The sequence below is a fragment of the Telopea speciosissima genome, chromosome 8, assembly GCF_018873765.1.
Source record: "Telopea speciosissima isolate NSW1024214 ecotype Mountain lineage chromosome 8, Tspe_v1, whole genome shotgun sequence".
Classification (NCBI taxonomy): domain Eukaryota; kingdom Viridiplantae; phylum Streptophyta; class Magnoliopsida; order Proteales; family Proteaceae; genus Telopea; species Telopea speciosissima.
The window spans coordinates 56,982,423-56,998,317 of NC_057923.1; the positions used below are offsets into that span (position 1 = coordinate 56,982,423).

The 15,895-nt window shown below is 40.1% G+C and overlaps 1 protein-coding gene across 1 annotated transcript in view; it reads right to left on the bottom strand.

The window, feature by feature from the left end:
- Positions 1–15,895, bottom strand: part of LOC122671669 (phosphatidylinositol-3-phosphatase myotubularin-1-like) — a 62,316-nt gene continuing 46,421 nt past the window's right edge. The window contains exons 14-19 of the mRNA XM_043869031.1: positions 9,654–9,738; positions 8,656–8,886; positions 2,391–2,450; positions 2,234–2,298; positions 1,362–1,641; positions 1–870 (exon numbers count right to left, since the gene is read on the bottom strand). Of these exons, the coding sequence (XP_043724966.1) occupies positions 355–870; positions 1,362–1,641; positions 2,234–2,298; positions 2,391–2,450; positions 8,656–8,886; positions 9,654–9,738 (1,237 nt within the window). The 3' untranslated portion in view covers positions 1–354. The remainder of the gene's footprint in view (positions 871–1,361; positions 1,642–2,233; positions 2,299–2,390; positions 2,451–8,655; positions 8,887–9,653; positions 9,739–15,895) is intronic.

Genomic DNA, 15,895 nt, shown 5'->3' on the forward strand with positions numbered 1-15,895 from the left:
CCCCCCTCCCCCTCCCCCTTTTTCCTTATTTCGCAGAAAAAAAAATGTAGATATTAATTGGTGGCCCTCCGATGGCTCTACAATTTCTGTACATAAAATTAACAAAGCCCCTTTCAAATACGGGGGCAATCAATGGTTTCTTTGAAAAGATTCACCATTCATCCATTCACTAGGGGGTCTGACTTTTCTTTTTGTTCTTCTAGTCCCCTCCAACAACAGGAACTTAAATGGATACAGCTGCAAAAGCTCATGTCCTTGAATGGATATGACCGACAGAACTTCCTGTTCTCTGTGGCAGCATCCCCTTCGGTGGAAGTACCAATGAGACATGGTTAAAAGAATTAGGGAGGAGCTTCATTCTGATCCAAAATAACAATCGTTAATAGAAAGCCGGTCAAATGCATCAAAGTTGGCCTTTAATCCAACAAATTGGCTTCCTAGCTGTACACAACCAGCATCTGGCCACTTGCAACTACCCTCTCTGGTACGTAACGGGCAGAGAGTTTCACATGCCCGATTAACTGGACTTCGGGTAACATTATCATCTGCCATAAGTGACACGGACACAGAGAGATCCAGTTTCTCCTCCTGCGGCTCATTACCATCGAGGTCTCTCTTTGAAGTATACATGAATTTCTGCTGTAGTTCAGGTCCAGTACCAATATCCAAGGCACAGTCACCACTGCTCGAGAAGTGAACCTTGCACCCAAGTGACTCTATTGCTCGTTTTATGGCTGCACTCTCCTTGCAGGCCCCCTTGGCCAAGTCCATGGCTGAGCTGCTGAGTTGCTTCTCCTTTTCTAGTTCTAAAGTCAATGAATCCATGCTGGTCGTGATGTCTTTAACCTTCCTTTCAGCCACGTCTTTCATCTGAATTCTCCAAATCCAAAGGGGAAGAGGAAAAAGAGGAAAGTTAAGCACACGAGCAACTTCTTGAATCATAGCTAAAAATATCCATAGAACTGTCACTACCATGTAAAGCTTTAGAAGCTTACTACAACACATTAAAAGTCGAGCACTGCATCAGGGTCTATGAAACAAAGAGATTTGTATTAACCACTCTGCTTGTTGCTCACTCATGCATCTATTGGGCCTTCCCATACAAATTCATCTATTGTGCATCTTTTTGCAAATATTGATAAAGGTTTCTTAAGAAGTGTAAGTTCATTAATTCAAGTCATGCAATTGCTAATGAATTCTAGCCCGTAGTGGTAACCATTTGAAGGGGTCAGACTGATGCATAACCAGTATGAAGCCATCAATCCATATTGGGCTCTTAATATAGTTTCAAAATGTTATGAGTAGCATTTGAAATTGAGAAGAAGCTGGCAAGGAGTAAAGCAAAAGGTGAACGCTATTACCTTTTGCGCTTCACAAAGCTTTTTAGCCATGTTCCGGTAGTGAGCTTCAAGTTCACCAGCTTGCGCTTCAGATGGGCAGGCCCACCGAAGATGGAATTGGGGCCAGAGTGTTGGAGCCAAAGCTGCTGCTGGAGGTAATAGTGGACCTTCATGTTTCAATGGGTCATAAAAGGGGTTACAGTGTGCATGAGAGCTTCCATCAGAAGCACGCAAATCAGCCAAGTATGCCCACAAACACCCACAAGCATCCGAAACCCTAGCCTGCTGCCTCTCCTTTTCACTGAGGTTTAACATAAATTATTAGAGAAATGACTATGGAATCACTGAGATATTTGTTGCTCCCTGCACTAGAATGTTATTGAGAAAGAAAGTAATGGAAAGTGGCAACTACAGCCCTTAATGAGACAGCACTGTTAAGTAAAAGACAAAAGCCCTTGAAATTCTAGCTCAGAATGCAACTCTTATGTCAAGCATAATGATATTCATATTATGTGCAGACATTTTTTATCAAAAATTTGCATTTGAATGTCCAGTGTTTTTTCACTTTCATTTCATTTTAAACATGTCATTAGAGAGACTTGACTAATACACAATTGCCAAATTTCTAACATAAGTTGATACTTGATACTATACTCTGCATTTTCTTTACTTATTTCCAATAATATGCATGCATAAGGAAACCCAGAATTACTTGACCTCCCTGCTCTGATACCATCATGTTACAACCGCTTATCCTAAAAGCTCAAGCTGTTAAGCAATTGCAACAATTTTATACCCCACCATAACCACTTTATCAACTCATCTGCTACAATTTTAGCTTGCAGAATTTAGAAGCAAGGGAAAGATTGAGTCGAAGTTCATAAAGCTATTACCTGTTGCATAAGAAGTTTCCAAAACGACAAGAAAGCTGGCAGTCCAAGAAATCGACTAAGAAGGCCTGAGTTACCAATTTATCAAGAAAGTCAGCATGTTGTTCTCCAAAAGCTAAAAAGATAACAATGCTCTTTCATCCAAGCAAAGGATACATACCGAGGAGAACTCAAATGCAAAAGGATACATCCGCAATAACTGTGAAACACAATCAACCCACTGTAGACAAAGATCCACAAACCATGTAAGCATCTAATTTCCGAAAAGAATGCAATAGTGCAATATATGCTAAATTCCAGGATTGATCTGATATGTATTCAAAAGTAACAGTACAACTGATATTCATTTTCAAATAAGCTCTTAAAGCAAGTATAAGTAACATGAAAACAGGAGTTGAACAATTCATAATAAAGGCATAAAACTTATTCTTAACATTCAGAATCATGTACATGCATATATAAGTATATGACACCCCAATCCAAAGGGGCCATCTTAGGCATCTTAGCCTTTTGTTCCAGACAAAGAATGACAGATTCTCTCTAATTTACAGTTTACTAGCATATCAAATGACAAAGAGAAGGATCATCATTCAAGCTACCAGAGGGTAGGACCGTAGGAGTGGCAAAACCCACAGGACCCACTAACCCGACACGAACACGACCTGATAGTTCCATGTTCAGGTTGGGGGTTTTATGGTTCATCTCAAACCCAAATGACACAAAATTTTCAGGTCATGTTCGTGTTCACCCACTATGACACAAAATGACCCAGAATATACTTAATTTCATTTTTTTAAGGATAAATATTTCCTACTCCAAAATTAATGATATGAGAATTATTCTGTTGATGTATATACATTTATAAAGAGATCTTGTGTAAAGTCGGGTTGTTTTCATGCCATACGTGCTATCATCTCAAATCATGTCGCATGCTTGTCGATCCAAAAAAAAAAAGTTATCTTCATTTCAAGGTTGAGTGACCTGATTAATTTTTGGGTTGTCTTTGGTTTCGGGTCCTTTTGACCCAAACACAAATTTGTTACGACCGCACGAAATGACTCAACCCATTGCCACCCCTACCTGAGGATAAGTTTGAAACTGTTTTTCTACTTGGCAAAGATGGTGGAAATGGTACACCAACCACAAGATGCCTGTAGTCTGCACTACTAGACCATGATGGATTTATGATCCATTAAATCAGAGTAATCAAAGAATCAAGGCAATGCCTAGGAGATGCATAAGACTTCATAGATTAATGAAGGGAAAAAAACACAACATGTAAACATTGTACTGAGTATCATTAGTGAAAGCAATGTTCAGGATGGCAGTGAAACACCCTCAGAAGCCAAATATCCACAGCCCACAAACAAGAAAGATAATTATACCCATATATGATTAGGAGAAGGCATACACATTCATGTTTGTAATCATAAAGGTAGCATTCTTAATGCAATCTTTCCTTGCATAGCAAGTAGCAACATGAAACACAGGAAAGTAGAGAAACGCATGACCCACAACAGTGCACATAGTGATAGTAGTATTTATTATCAACTATACACCCAAAAAAAATCGTCCATAATTCTATTTCAATAATGATGGAGACATGGGAAGGAGGCCCAATGGAAGGCAGGATGACCGTTTTTTGGAGGATGGTGTCTATTGGAATATGAAATCCAGAATACCGTGGCGGTATTCTGGTCTTTTGGGGGTAGTTTTATTCTTCTTATGTTATTAAGTGTAAGTGGGCTATGTGGGTTTTTGTCCCACATCGCCTAGTTTATTCTCTTTGTAATTTACCTATCAATGAATATAATACATTATTTTCTCTCATTCTCTCTTTCTAACCCACGATTCTACCAACATGGTATCAGAGATGGTCTGATCTCGGTTAGAAAAAGAAAAAAAAACTCTACTCCATCTCTCCAATCGACCTCTCCTTCTTCTCTCTCTCTCTTGGCTTCTCTTTCTCTGGTTTTCTTCTTCTTCTCCTTGTAAGGGGGCAGCACTAATGAGGTCGTAAAATCCCTGACCAATGATTTAGTTGCTGCCCTCCTCCATTCTATCTACTTTTTTATAGTAAAATACTGCTGGAATCATCTTTGCGATTTGGGGTTTTCCAGAATTTTTTGGAGATCGACTTCCTATTACTATTGAAGGCTGACCTTCCACCATTGGAGCTCCCTATGCACCCTTCTCCAGCCCCTTTCTACCCAATTCCATTATCCTCATTCCCTATTTCCTTTTTCTCCAAGCTTTTAATTAATTCCAGACACCATACCCTAATCGATCTCAACTTGTCAGGGTTTTTCAAAACCCTGACTCCAATCGATTTTGGTGTTTCGTTTTTCAGATGCAGCTGATCTTTTGGGGGTGATTCCCTATTACTACAAGCCCTACTCAACCTAAGTTTGGACCCTTTCTGATGGCTGGATTTGTTTCTACAGCAAAAATTCCTTAATCTGCTAATTTGGTTACCTGCCAAAAACCCTGACTTTCAGGTTTCAGTTTTTGCTAATTTTTTGAGGGCTGATTACTCCCACTTCAAGGACCAATCGACCTCAATATTACACCTATCCAAGTTTTTTGAAGATCCCTACCCCAATTGATCTCTTCTTTTCAGGGTTTTCCAAAACTCTGATAAAAATCGATTTGGGCTAGGGATGTTTGTTGCTATTCGAGTGCTTTGGAGGTGGTTCTAACATTAAAAGAGAACTCTCCTTCATCAGTTCAAGGCTTGAAGAAGGTCCTTTATGCTGGTGTAGTGTTGTAATGCTGCCTTGCTCTACTTCTGCGATTTTTTGGAATCTCTTCCCTTTGAAGATCACGTCTCACTCTTACTGGAGGTTGATTGTTCACCTTGGAGGTTCCATTCTAGTAGCCTTGGTCAGCATCTATTACATGTCTACATCAGCAATTACAGCCCCTTTCCCTAAATCGATCTCAATTCGAGTTTTCTAAAACCCGACAACAATCGATTTCGGGTTAAGGTTTTCCTATCAAGCTCATATTTTGAGGAGAGTCTTATACATATCAGAGGAGTATTCAACCCATATTTCAGCATCATTCATTAGTTATTTTTGGAAAAAATTCAGGTTCATTCTTATGGCTCAATTTTTCCAATTATCAACCTATTTTCCTTATTCTTATGTGGCTGGCTGCTTCAACTACCTATTGGATCTACTGAGTGATTATCTTATATTTGTTGGTTCTATTGAGCTTTACTACCTACCTTGCTGGTTCTATTGATTGGCTTCTGTAAGCATGACTGGTTGACATGTTACTGCTACCTTTATGTGGACTACTGCTGCCTATTATTGAGACTGAGTATCCTACTATTGGAGATCGAACTTCTTTCATTATTGAAGATTCGAATCTACTACCCTGGAGATCAGCTTATTTGGGATTACAACAGTGTATTCCAAGGTTATTGGTTGCAACTACGAACCTATTCAGTTATGTGAAGTTTTTTTGGTTCATATCCGGCTTACTTTGAGAGCTTGATCCTAGCCTTATTCACTAATTCAGATCTAATCCAAGTTTTTTGTTGAAGCTTCTTACATCCGTTGCTGTCCAGATATCTTCGTCAATTCTATTTAGCATGTGGGAGTTTATAGTTTGGAATTTTGCATACTGGTTCTTCCTTGTGTGAGATCGATCAAGTTTTTGAAGAATGGTGCCTTTTCCTTCTAAAAATCAGACCTGTTTTTTTATAATTCAGATCTGATCATTGGAGATTGGTGTTTTGGAATTAGTTTGATCGATTGAAAAAGGTTGAAGATTACTGTGTTGCATTGTTTTTGTCCATGGTTCATTATCCCATTGCTCTTTTCACTTCACCACCTCCCAAAACATACCTTTGGCATATACCCATAACCCCTTTGGAAGTTAATGGTATTCTCTAATTTGCCATTTCTTCCTTTTCCATTACCATTAGCACCTCTTGGAAAATTCTGGAATATTATGTTTTTGCCCTATCTCTTACATCATCTTTGTTATGTCCACGTGTACTACACGTGAGGGGGGGATTATGTACAGTACACCTACAGACATTGTAGAAGCAGAACTTGGAGGAACACTTGGTGCAAAACATTGAAGATTAGAGTTTTCACCATTGCCAATGGGTATGTACTTTGTTATTGGGTTGAGTTTGCCGTAAGAAGGAGATTGAAGTATTAAAGTATTGAAGATGTTTGGTTATTGCCTGCCTATATGAGGTTTTACAGTTGGGTTGATTTTTTCCGCTGCTTGATCTTTTCTGCTACTTGATTCATTTGCTTACTGCTCTAGTTATTTAACTTCAAGATTTTATGTCACTATGACAATCTGAGATTCATCACTGGATAGCTATTGAAGATCGTTGAAAGTTGCCTTTTTTGGAAGACATTCCAGTCTCGAGTTGCTGCTCAAGTCTGCCCAGGTTTTGAAAACCTATTTTTTTCAAGTTCTTGAAGGTTTATTTGGGAGCTGCATTCATCTGTCAAGCTGGATTCTGCTACAACTTAGTTTTTTCCCTTTTTTTGTCCAAGTTGGGCATTAGTACCTTGTATGCGCCAACTTGAGGGGGAATGTTAGCATTATTAAGAGTTATTTTTTCTTTAGTTCAAGCTAGATCTTCTTTCTTTGTTTATTTGTATAATCCAACTTGAGGGGGAGTATTGGAATATGTAATCCAGAATACCGTGGGGGTATTCTGGTCTTTTGGGGGCAGTTTTATTCTTCTTATGTTATTAAGTGTAAGTGGGCTATGTGAGTTTTAGTCCCACATCGCCTAGTTTAGTCTCTTTGTAATTTCCCCTCTATTATAAATAGAGGGGCTTACCTATCAATGAATATAACACATTATTTTCTCTCATTCTCTCTTTCTAACCCACGATTCTGCCAATAGTGTCATATGTAAAATGTTGGAGCATTTGGAACAAAAGGAATGCTCATGCCTTTCAAGCCAAGGAGAATTCAGTTACAGTTGTGGAGAAAGCAAAGAGACTCATAGCCAGCTGGTGCTCAATAGTTCCAGAACTTATGGGGGAGGGGTACATACTTTTTGTTGTATGGGATAAACAGGAAGATTTTAAGTGAGTAGAGTTCCCAAAAATGGCATGGGTATTTGTAGGGGTATGACGGGGAAGGTTTTTGTAGAGGTACACTTTGGACCATGGTAATTGTGTAGCAACCCGAATGTTCAGATTGCTCTTTTTGGTTCTATTGCAATATAAAGATTGTTACCCTTTCAAATAAATAAATAAATAAGGAAAAAACTTTTCTGGACAGATGTCCAAAGGATATCTTCAGACGAGCACACCTAATTGAGCCATGGGGAAGTGTGATGTGACAATTACGACCATCAAACATTAGGATAATGGTCTGTATTACAACCATTTATAAAAGCTCGGGCTTTTAGGAAGGGCGCAAAACAATATATCAACACCCCCGCACATGTAGGCCCACACATACGCGGCTCTGCACGTGACACCAACACGTGGTACGGAGGGTACAGTGTGCAGGGTACAACAACAAACTCCCCCACACCTACCAGGGATCAAACACCCGATCTCCGGGCTCTGATACTGTGTTACAACCGTTTATCCCAAAAGCTCGAGCTTTTAGGAAGATAACACAACAATGTCCATCAATAGTCTGTAATCTGTATTGGCCACATGTCAAAGTTCAGAAAAAGAGGGAATCATGTACCCTCCCATGAATTGGCATGTACCCTCTTGTACTCCAAGCATTGGCATACACCCTCTTGGTATTCCTAGATTTTTCAGTGCCTCGTCAACTAGACCAGTTCCATTTGGGCTGAAACTTGACATGTGAACAGGGAATCTTGGGGTCTATCTGCCTACATTTCAGCCCCATCTGATATTCCACGTGGCAGAACTAAGCGTACATCAAGAAAACAGGACCCAATAAATAAATAACATAAAATTTAGTATAATTACACTATAAAATAAGTTGAAAACTCATAAACTACAAATAACAACTGTGTAAATGAGACAAGAAGACTTGTAAGACTTGTGATAGGAATGTATAAGTTTTCCACAAGCAGAAAGTTCTTCCTTGATTGTGCATGTAAAAAAATTTCTGTGTCAACCATACAACTAGAATGACCAAGCACACAGAATATCCTTTTTCAACAATACATACTAAATAATAATATGCATTGACTACTAAGCACAAACTAAAAATTTTGTGCATGTATTTGAGAGGAAGGATCAAAACAAGGATTAAATCAAGCAAATCAGCATCTTTAACAGCTCACCCAAACAACACCATAACCATATTCCATTGTGGTCCAGTGGATGAACCTCTATAAATTCAAGATTATGACAAACACAATTACAACATAGACACATGTATTATTGCTAGGTTATCAGGCACAACTGAAAATATGTACTTGTGAATAGGCATACTTGCGTCAAACACACCTGCAAAAATATGGGAGAATAGTTGCTCGAAGTTTGTGCATGCGATGACCCACTAGCTGCAGGCGTGACCGATGATCCAGATGGGTGCCGCCCGGGTGATGATGGAAAGTTCCCAAGTGAGGATTGCCGGGGTAATTCAATTGTCTTGATATTGTTTCCTGATACTGTTGGTATTCCCATACGGTCTGAAAATGGATGACCAAAAGCAAGCCAATCTTTCTCCACAAGTGCCTGTAAGATATTACATTCAAACTAACATATCAGGCAAATAACAAAAATGTGGAATTCAAAGCTAAATCAGAATGTTAAAGTTTCAGTCTTCATGCAGATGTGTTAATTAATAAATGAGATTATGAGTCAAAGCTAAATCATAATACTAGGAGCTTTAGCATTCACTAACTTGACTTGAATAATTCTTATTCTAAGTAATTGCCGATGGCTACATAAACCCTGTTTCGCAATTGAAAATTAAATTTTCAAACCTTGCTAAAAGGTTTTAGCTAAAAAGGCTAGCATATGTGCACAAAGAGGACTATGATTTTCCAAAATGTCTCAAATATGACTCAGCTCATTCACAAATCAACGAAGCTACACGAATCCTGTTATACATTTCAGGCTGTATCTGGTGTCACCTGTCAACTCACAAATACTCACATCTTGAGTCACCACAGTGCTCAGGTCAACTTCAGCCTCCCCCTTTAACTTTTTCCCCTCTAAAGTGCACCTTTCCAGTCTTTAATCTTTCTAATGGCACATCAAATATTCTTCATTGCTACACATCTGAAAAAACTCAAACTACTCTCTCATTTTATAACCTATTATTACTACAAATAAGTTTCCTAAAAGGTCATACCCCTAAATTTAGATGTATCTTAAGTATCAAAGAGGAATAAACAAGCTTTATGTTTGCAACTTAGCAAAATAATGTCACATGAAGTTCGCTGTTGCCAGTAGCTAAATGATAAGAGTAAGAATTCAGTGGTGGTTACTTTTAATACCTGAAAGCCCTTAAATGTCCGATAGTATGGATCAAGCAGCAAACTAGCAAGTGAAACCAACTGAGTCGTTCGATCCCATCCATCACTGTACAAACCAACAAGCATGCCAACACAATCAAAAAACGAGAATTTTGAAATGGATGCATCTACAATAAAATATTTAATAGATACACCCCATAGTAAGAAATGTGCAAAAATAAATGACTGTAAATAGTATCTCAGTAATGAAAATGTCGAAGATTTCGCTGCTGAAAAACTTCATAAAAAAATTAGATTTTAGAGCTTAAAGCAATCATAGGAGACTCATATGGATGCCAGAACTGTGCAAGAGGGGAGCGGTCCTGCATAACAGGGAAGTGTTTATACATATATATATATATACTGAAAACCTTCATAAAAAAAATTAGATTTTAGAGCTTAAAGCAATCATAGGAGACTCAAATGGATGCCAGAATTGTGTAAGAGGGGAGCAGTCCTGCATAACAGGGAAGTGTTATATATATATATATATATATATAGTGAACAGAAGCACAAAAGAAAATGCACACTTTCACAGATAAGTCTGTCCTACAGTCTTTAGAACAGCAGAAAGAATGGATAGTATTCTCTATACCTCATGAAGGAGCTCAAAAAGAATGATGATTAAGCCCCGCCATGATGATAGTGCTTAACCTGGCCAGTGTTGTTCATGTATGCAGGAATAGGCTAGGAGGTAGGCTCATGGAGGGCACAGAATGAAGCTAAAAGCAGTTATGCCTATAGCTTGCCAAGTCCCATTTTTTACACTAATCGTGGAGTCATTTAAATAAGAGATCTTATCTATATAAAATAGTAAAAATATATATTGTATCATCTGGTTTTCGAATGTTAAGTGCTTGAATAGATAGTGATGCTGCATTTGTATTTTTGTTATTAAGGTAGGCTTGGTTTCAGCACAAAGTATAGTTGCCACGGCATCTAGGCGACCCAAGGCGTTGGAGGGCGCGTCCAAGGCAACCAAAGCGCTTGACGCTCTTGATCACTATCCCATAAATATTAAATTCGTCAAAATATAGCTTGAAAAAAAGAAGGGGAGGCTTGCCGCATTGGTAAGCCTCCGAGACTTGTGGCAAATAATGCAGGCCCAGTATTGGTCCTATTTTATATCTATAGGGTACAGGCTTTTAATTCTTTCAGTTTATTTGTAATGAGCTGAACTATAAATACCAAAATTGGGGGTCTAAAGCGGTGTACGAAATTCTTATCTAGTTAGTAGTGGGATCCATTAGATAGTGAAGTTGTCTTTAGTTTAGTCATTAAAGAGTCCTCTTTTGGTTAGTTGTGTGGGCTCAAGCTATCTAGAAGATTTAGACTTCAACAATTCTGATTAAGTATTTAGAGTCCTGGTTAGTCAAGTCAGTCTAGCTGCCTAAGAAGCTAAGAGTTTTAGATTCAGGCAACTTTCTTTCGTTTTCATGTAAATATGCAACTCTCTTTTCCCTTTTGGACAGCTCTGCACTCTCTCCTCTCTCTCTTTTTCTCTCTCCCCGCATCAACCGCCAATTCTTCCCCATCTCTTCTCCCTCTTCTTTCTTCTTATTCTTCCCTTATTTTCTCCCCATTGCAAGCTGCTAAAATCACATGCCAAGTTAGATTCTAGGTTTAGGAAACAAGGAGGGAGAAGAAAGAAGTTGAAGGAAGAAGATAGCAAGAGAAGAGAATATTAGGCTGTAATCGATTGTATTGGAAAGGCTTCTCCATACACCATATATTCATTCAATCATAACTAATAGAGAATTACATCCACCTCCCTAGGGAGGTATAAGGAAAATAAAGAAGAAAAAACAGAATTACATAATAAGGCAACTAGTAATAGAACTAGTTCCTAAACTACCCCTATTACATGACTTCTAACACTCCCCCTCAAGCTGGAGAATATATATCATGCATTCCCAGCTTGCTTAGGAAAGAGCTAAACTGAGGAGAGCCAAGAGCTTTGGTGAAGATATCTGCCAGCTGATCACTAGTCTTCACAGAAGGAGTACAAATACAACCAGAGTCTATCTTCTCCTTGATAAAATATCTATCAACCTCAATGTGCTTAGTCTGGTCATGTTGAACAGGGTTGTGAGCGATACTGATGGCAGCCTTGTTGTCACAGTACAGCCTCATAGGTCCTTCAATGTCAAATCCCAGTTCTTGAACCAGTCTTTTCAGCCAGATGAGCTCACACACTCCATGTGCCATAGCTCTAAATTCTGCCTCGGCACTAGATCTGGCCACGACATGTTGTTTCTTACTCCTCCATGTGACTAAGTTACCTCCCACAAAGGTACAATAGCCGGAGGTAGATCTCCTTTCTGTAATGGAACCAACTCAATCGGCATCTGTGAAACCTTCCACTCTCAAGTGGTTGTGCCATGCATACAACAGTCCTTTCCCTGGAGAGGACTTCAAATACCTCAGAATGCGATACACAACATCCAAATGGCCACTCTTGGGAGCATGCATGAATTGGCTGACAACTCCCACTGCATAAGAGATATCTGGCCGAGTTATAGAGAGATAGATAAGCTTCCCCACTAGCCTTGATACTTTCCCGCATCAACAAGAGAAGGACCACAATCCTCTCCTAGTCTGTGATTCTGCTCAATAGGAGAGTTTGTTGGTTTGCAGCCTAACATCCCTGTCTCTGTCAACAGGTCAAGAATAAACCTCCTCTGACATATGTTGATTCCTTTCTTGGTCCTTGATACTTCTATTCCTAAGAAGTACTTCAAGGCACCCAGATCTTTGATCTCAAATTGTTGTGCCAAGTAGCTCTTCAATCTACCTATCTCAGCTGTATCATCTCCTATGACCACGATATCATCAACATAGACAATGAGGGCTGTGATAGTACCATTACTCCGCTTGGTAAAGAGAGTATGATCAGCTTGGCTCTCGGAGTATCCATTCTTCAGAATAGCCTGTCGGAAACGCTCAAACCATGCCTTTGGTGACTGTTTGAGACCATATAGTGCTTTCTTAAGGAGGCACACTTTCCCTTCAGTTGAAGGCATCTTGAAGCCTGGTGGAGTGTGCATGTACACTTCCTCTTCCAAATCACCATGAAGGAAGGCATTCTTCACATCCAACTGATATAAAGGCCAATCTTTATTGGCAGCCAAGGATAAAAGAACTCTTATCGAGTTATGCTTGGCCACAGGAGCAAATGTCTCCTAGTAATCAATTCCATGGACTTGACTGTACCCCTTGGCCACCAACCTTGCTTTATATCTCTCAATACTGCCATCAGATTTATACTTGATTGTATAGACCCATCTGCATTCAACTGGGACACGTCCCTTGGGGAGGTCAACAAGTTGCCAAGTACCATTCTTCTCAAGTGCCATCATCCCCTCAGACATGGCTTGTCTCCACTTTGGGTCAGACATAGCATCAATGGCATTCTTGGGAATGGAAGCAGTAGAGAGAGCAGTAATAAAGGCAAGGCCTGTAGGAGAAATTGCATCATAGGAAACAAACTGGGATATAGGATTAGTACAAGTTCTTTTCCCTTTCCTAATAGCAATAGGAAGGTCCAAATCAGATGGAGGAGAAGAAATGTCACCTGATTGAGGAGGATGGATCTCAGGATGTGGATCTGGATCATAAGAGGACTCTTGGTAGATTATCTTTCTTGTATTATGCAAGCTTTCACCTTTTTTGTATGTAAGGTGGTAATCCTTCTTTACCTTCCCTTTACCATAACCACTTTCAACAACCAAATCTGTATTCCCCCCTGGTTGATCATCAACCTCAACCACATCTACAGTCCTATGTTTCCCAATGTCAAGCATAAAAGGGGATGTAGGTAGAGGAGAAAGAAAGAAATCATCAGTAGCCTGTTCACTCCCACAATTCTCCCCCTGAAGAGGATGCTGAGAAGGGACAAAGAAAGGGATAGACTCAAGAAAGGTAACATCCTTGGAAATGAGACAGCGGCGGGAAGAAGGATGATAACACTTGTACCCCTTGGTAGTAGAAGAGTACCCAAGGAAGAGACACTTTAGAGCTTTGGGGTCAAGTTTAGTGCGAGCAGATTTGTTCATATGCACATAACAAACATAGCCAAAGACTCTAAGTGGAAGAGAAAAAGCAGAGGCCTTGGGAGATAAGATGTCCAAGGGAGATTTGAAATTAAGAAGCTTGGTAGGCATACGATTGATGAGAAAGGAGGCACTGAGAAGAGCTGCGGACCAGAAGGTCTTGGGGACATGCATGCCAAACAATAGGCTACGGGTGACCTCCAGTAGATGGCAATTTTTCCTCTCAGCAACCCCATTCTGTTGGGGCGTGTCAACACAAGCTAGCTGATGGATAATGCCATGAGTAGTAAAGAAGGTTTGAAGGCCACCAAACATGTACTCTCCCCCTTTATCAGATCGCACAATTTTGATGCGAGTCTCAAATTTTTTTTTGGGTGAATAAAGAATTCATTACCAAGGAAAGAAAGAAAACAGGGGGCCCACGACTAAACCAAACTTCAGCTAGAGGCGACTGAAGAAGAGAAAGAAACATTAGGGACACCCTAGGAGACAACAATAAGTCTGTTCCTTGGGGTGTCATTATAAAAAGAATATGGAGCTGACAATAATTTGGAGGAGGTTTCAAAGGAAATGGAATCCCAAATCTGTTGATAAGAACGAGAGTTGGAGGTCCATTTCCTGATATTTCGCTCCATCCATATGTGGTTTAGAGCAACACAGAAAGCCATCTTCCCAACAGTGTCACAAATAGTGGACCCTCCGAAGGTCATGTCAACCCAAATCCATTCTCTAGAGAAAGGAAGAATCCTTCTTTGAGCAGGCCAGCACTTGGCCAAAATGTCTTTCCAAATGGCTCTGGAGGTAGGGCACTCAAAGAACAGGTGATCTGAGTCTTCAAAGTTGTTCCAGCAAAGGCAGCAAGCAGTTGGAACTTGGATGTGACGCCTGCAGAGGAAAGCTTGAGTAGGGAGACAGTTGTTGAAGACTCTCCAAGCAGTGAAGCAGTGGCGAGGAATGTGATGCTTGAACCAAAGGAGTTTCCTCCAACTAGCCAACGAGCCTTTGATGCGGATTAGGTTTCAAGCAGCCTTGGAAGAGAAGTTCAGAGATCCATCTGCTGTCCAAGAGACACAGTCACCCCTGTAGGGGGACCTTCTTTGGATGGTCTGGAGATCATCCCAAAGAAAAGAGAGAGGCTGAGAAGAGGAAGTGGGAGGGGCCCAGTCATTGTGATGAATAATGTCCGCAATAAGCGCCCTCCTATGAAGGCCTGAAGCATAAATCATCCTAGGCGTGACCAGATGCAGAAGAATCCCTCTAGGGTGCCAGTGGTCCAACCAAAGGGAGGTGGAGAGGCCATCTCCAATATGGGATTGGATGAAAGGAAGGACTAACTGACGGTACTCCGGGATCTTGTGCCAAACCCAGGAAGCATTAGAAGAGGCAAAAGCAGTCCAGATGGAGTCTTGACGAAGAAGACCCGAATAAATCCAGTTAACCCAAATACTCTTCTGCTTTAAATCCAGTTTGATAATACCAGCCTTGTTGACTTCTTTGATTCTTCTAATGCGCAACCCTCCTTCCATTTTTTGGGAGGCACACTGTAGCCCAAGAAGTGGGGTAGAGGAATCTGTTGGCTTCAGCTCCTTTCCAAAGAAAAGAAGCAAGTAAAGATTCCAAAGACTTGATGGTAGCTTGCGGGAGCCCGTAGATACCAGAGCAGTAGATATAAGAAGCTTCCAAGATAGATCTGATAAGGACTAGTCTACCTGCATAGGATAGAAGCTTGCCTTTCCACAACTGAATGCGAGTCTCAAATTGAGTAAGGATTATTTGATAAAAATTCTGAAAGGCATCACAAACATCACTCTTATGCTTCAAAAGTACAGTCCATGTGGCACGGGAAAAATCATCAACAAAGGACACAAAGTAACGAAAGCCAAATAAAGAAGTAGTAGGGGAAGGACCCTATACATCAGTATGCACAATATGAAAAGGAGCAACAGTTCTATTACCATGATAAGGATATAAAGACCGACAATGTTTGGCAAACATACATGGTTCACATTGAAAAACATGAGAAAAGGCAATAGATGAAAATAAGTGAGGCAATTGTTTCCTCATTACTACAAAAGATGGATGGCCAAGACGGCGATGCCATAACATAACAGAATCTACAGAACTACTATCATTTCGATCACACACATAGGAATGAGCTGTGGGCAAAAACGG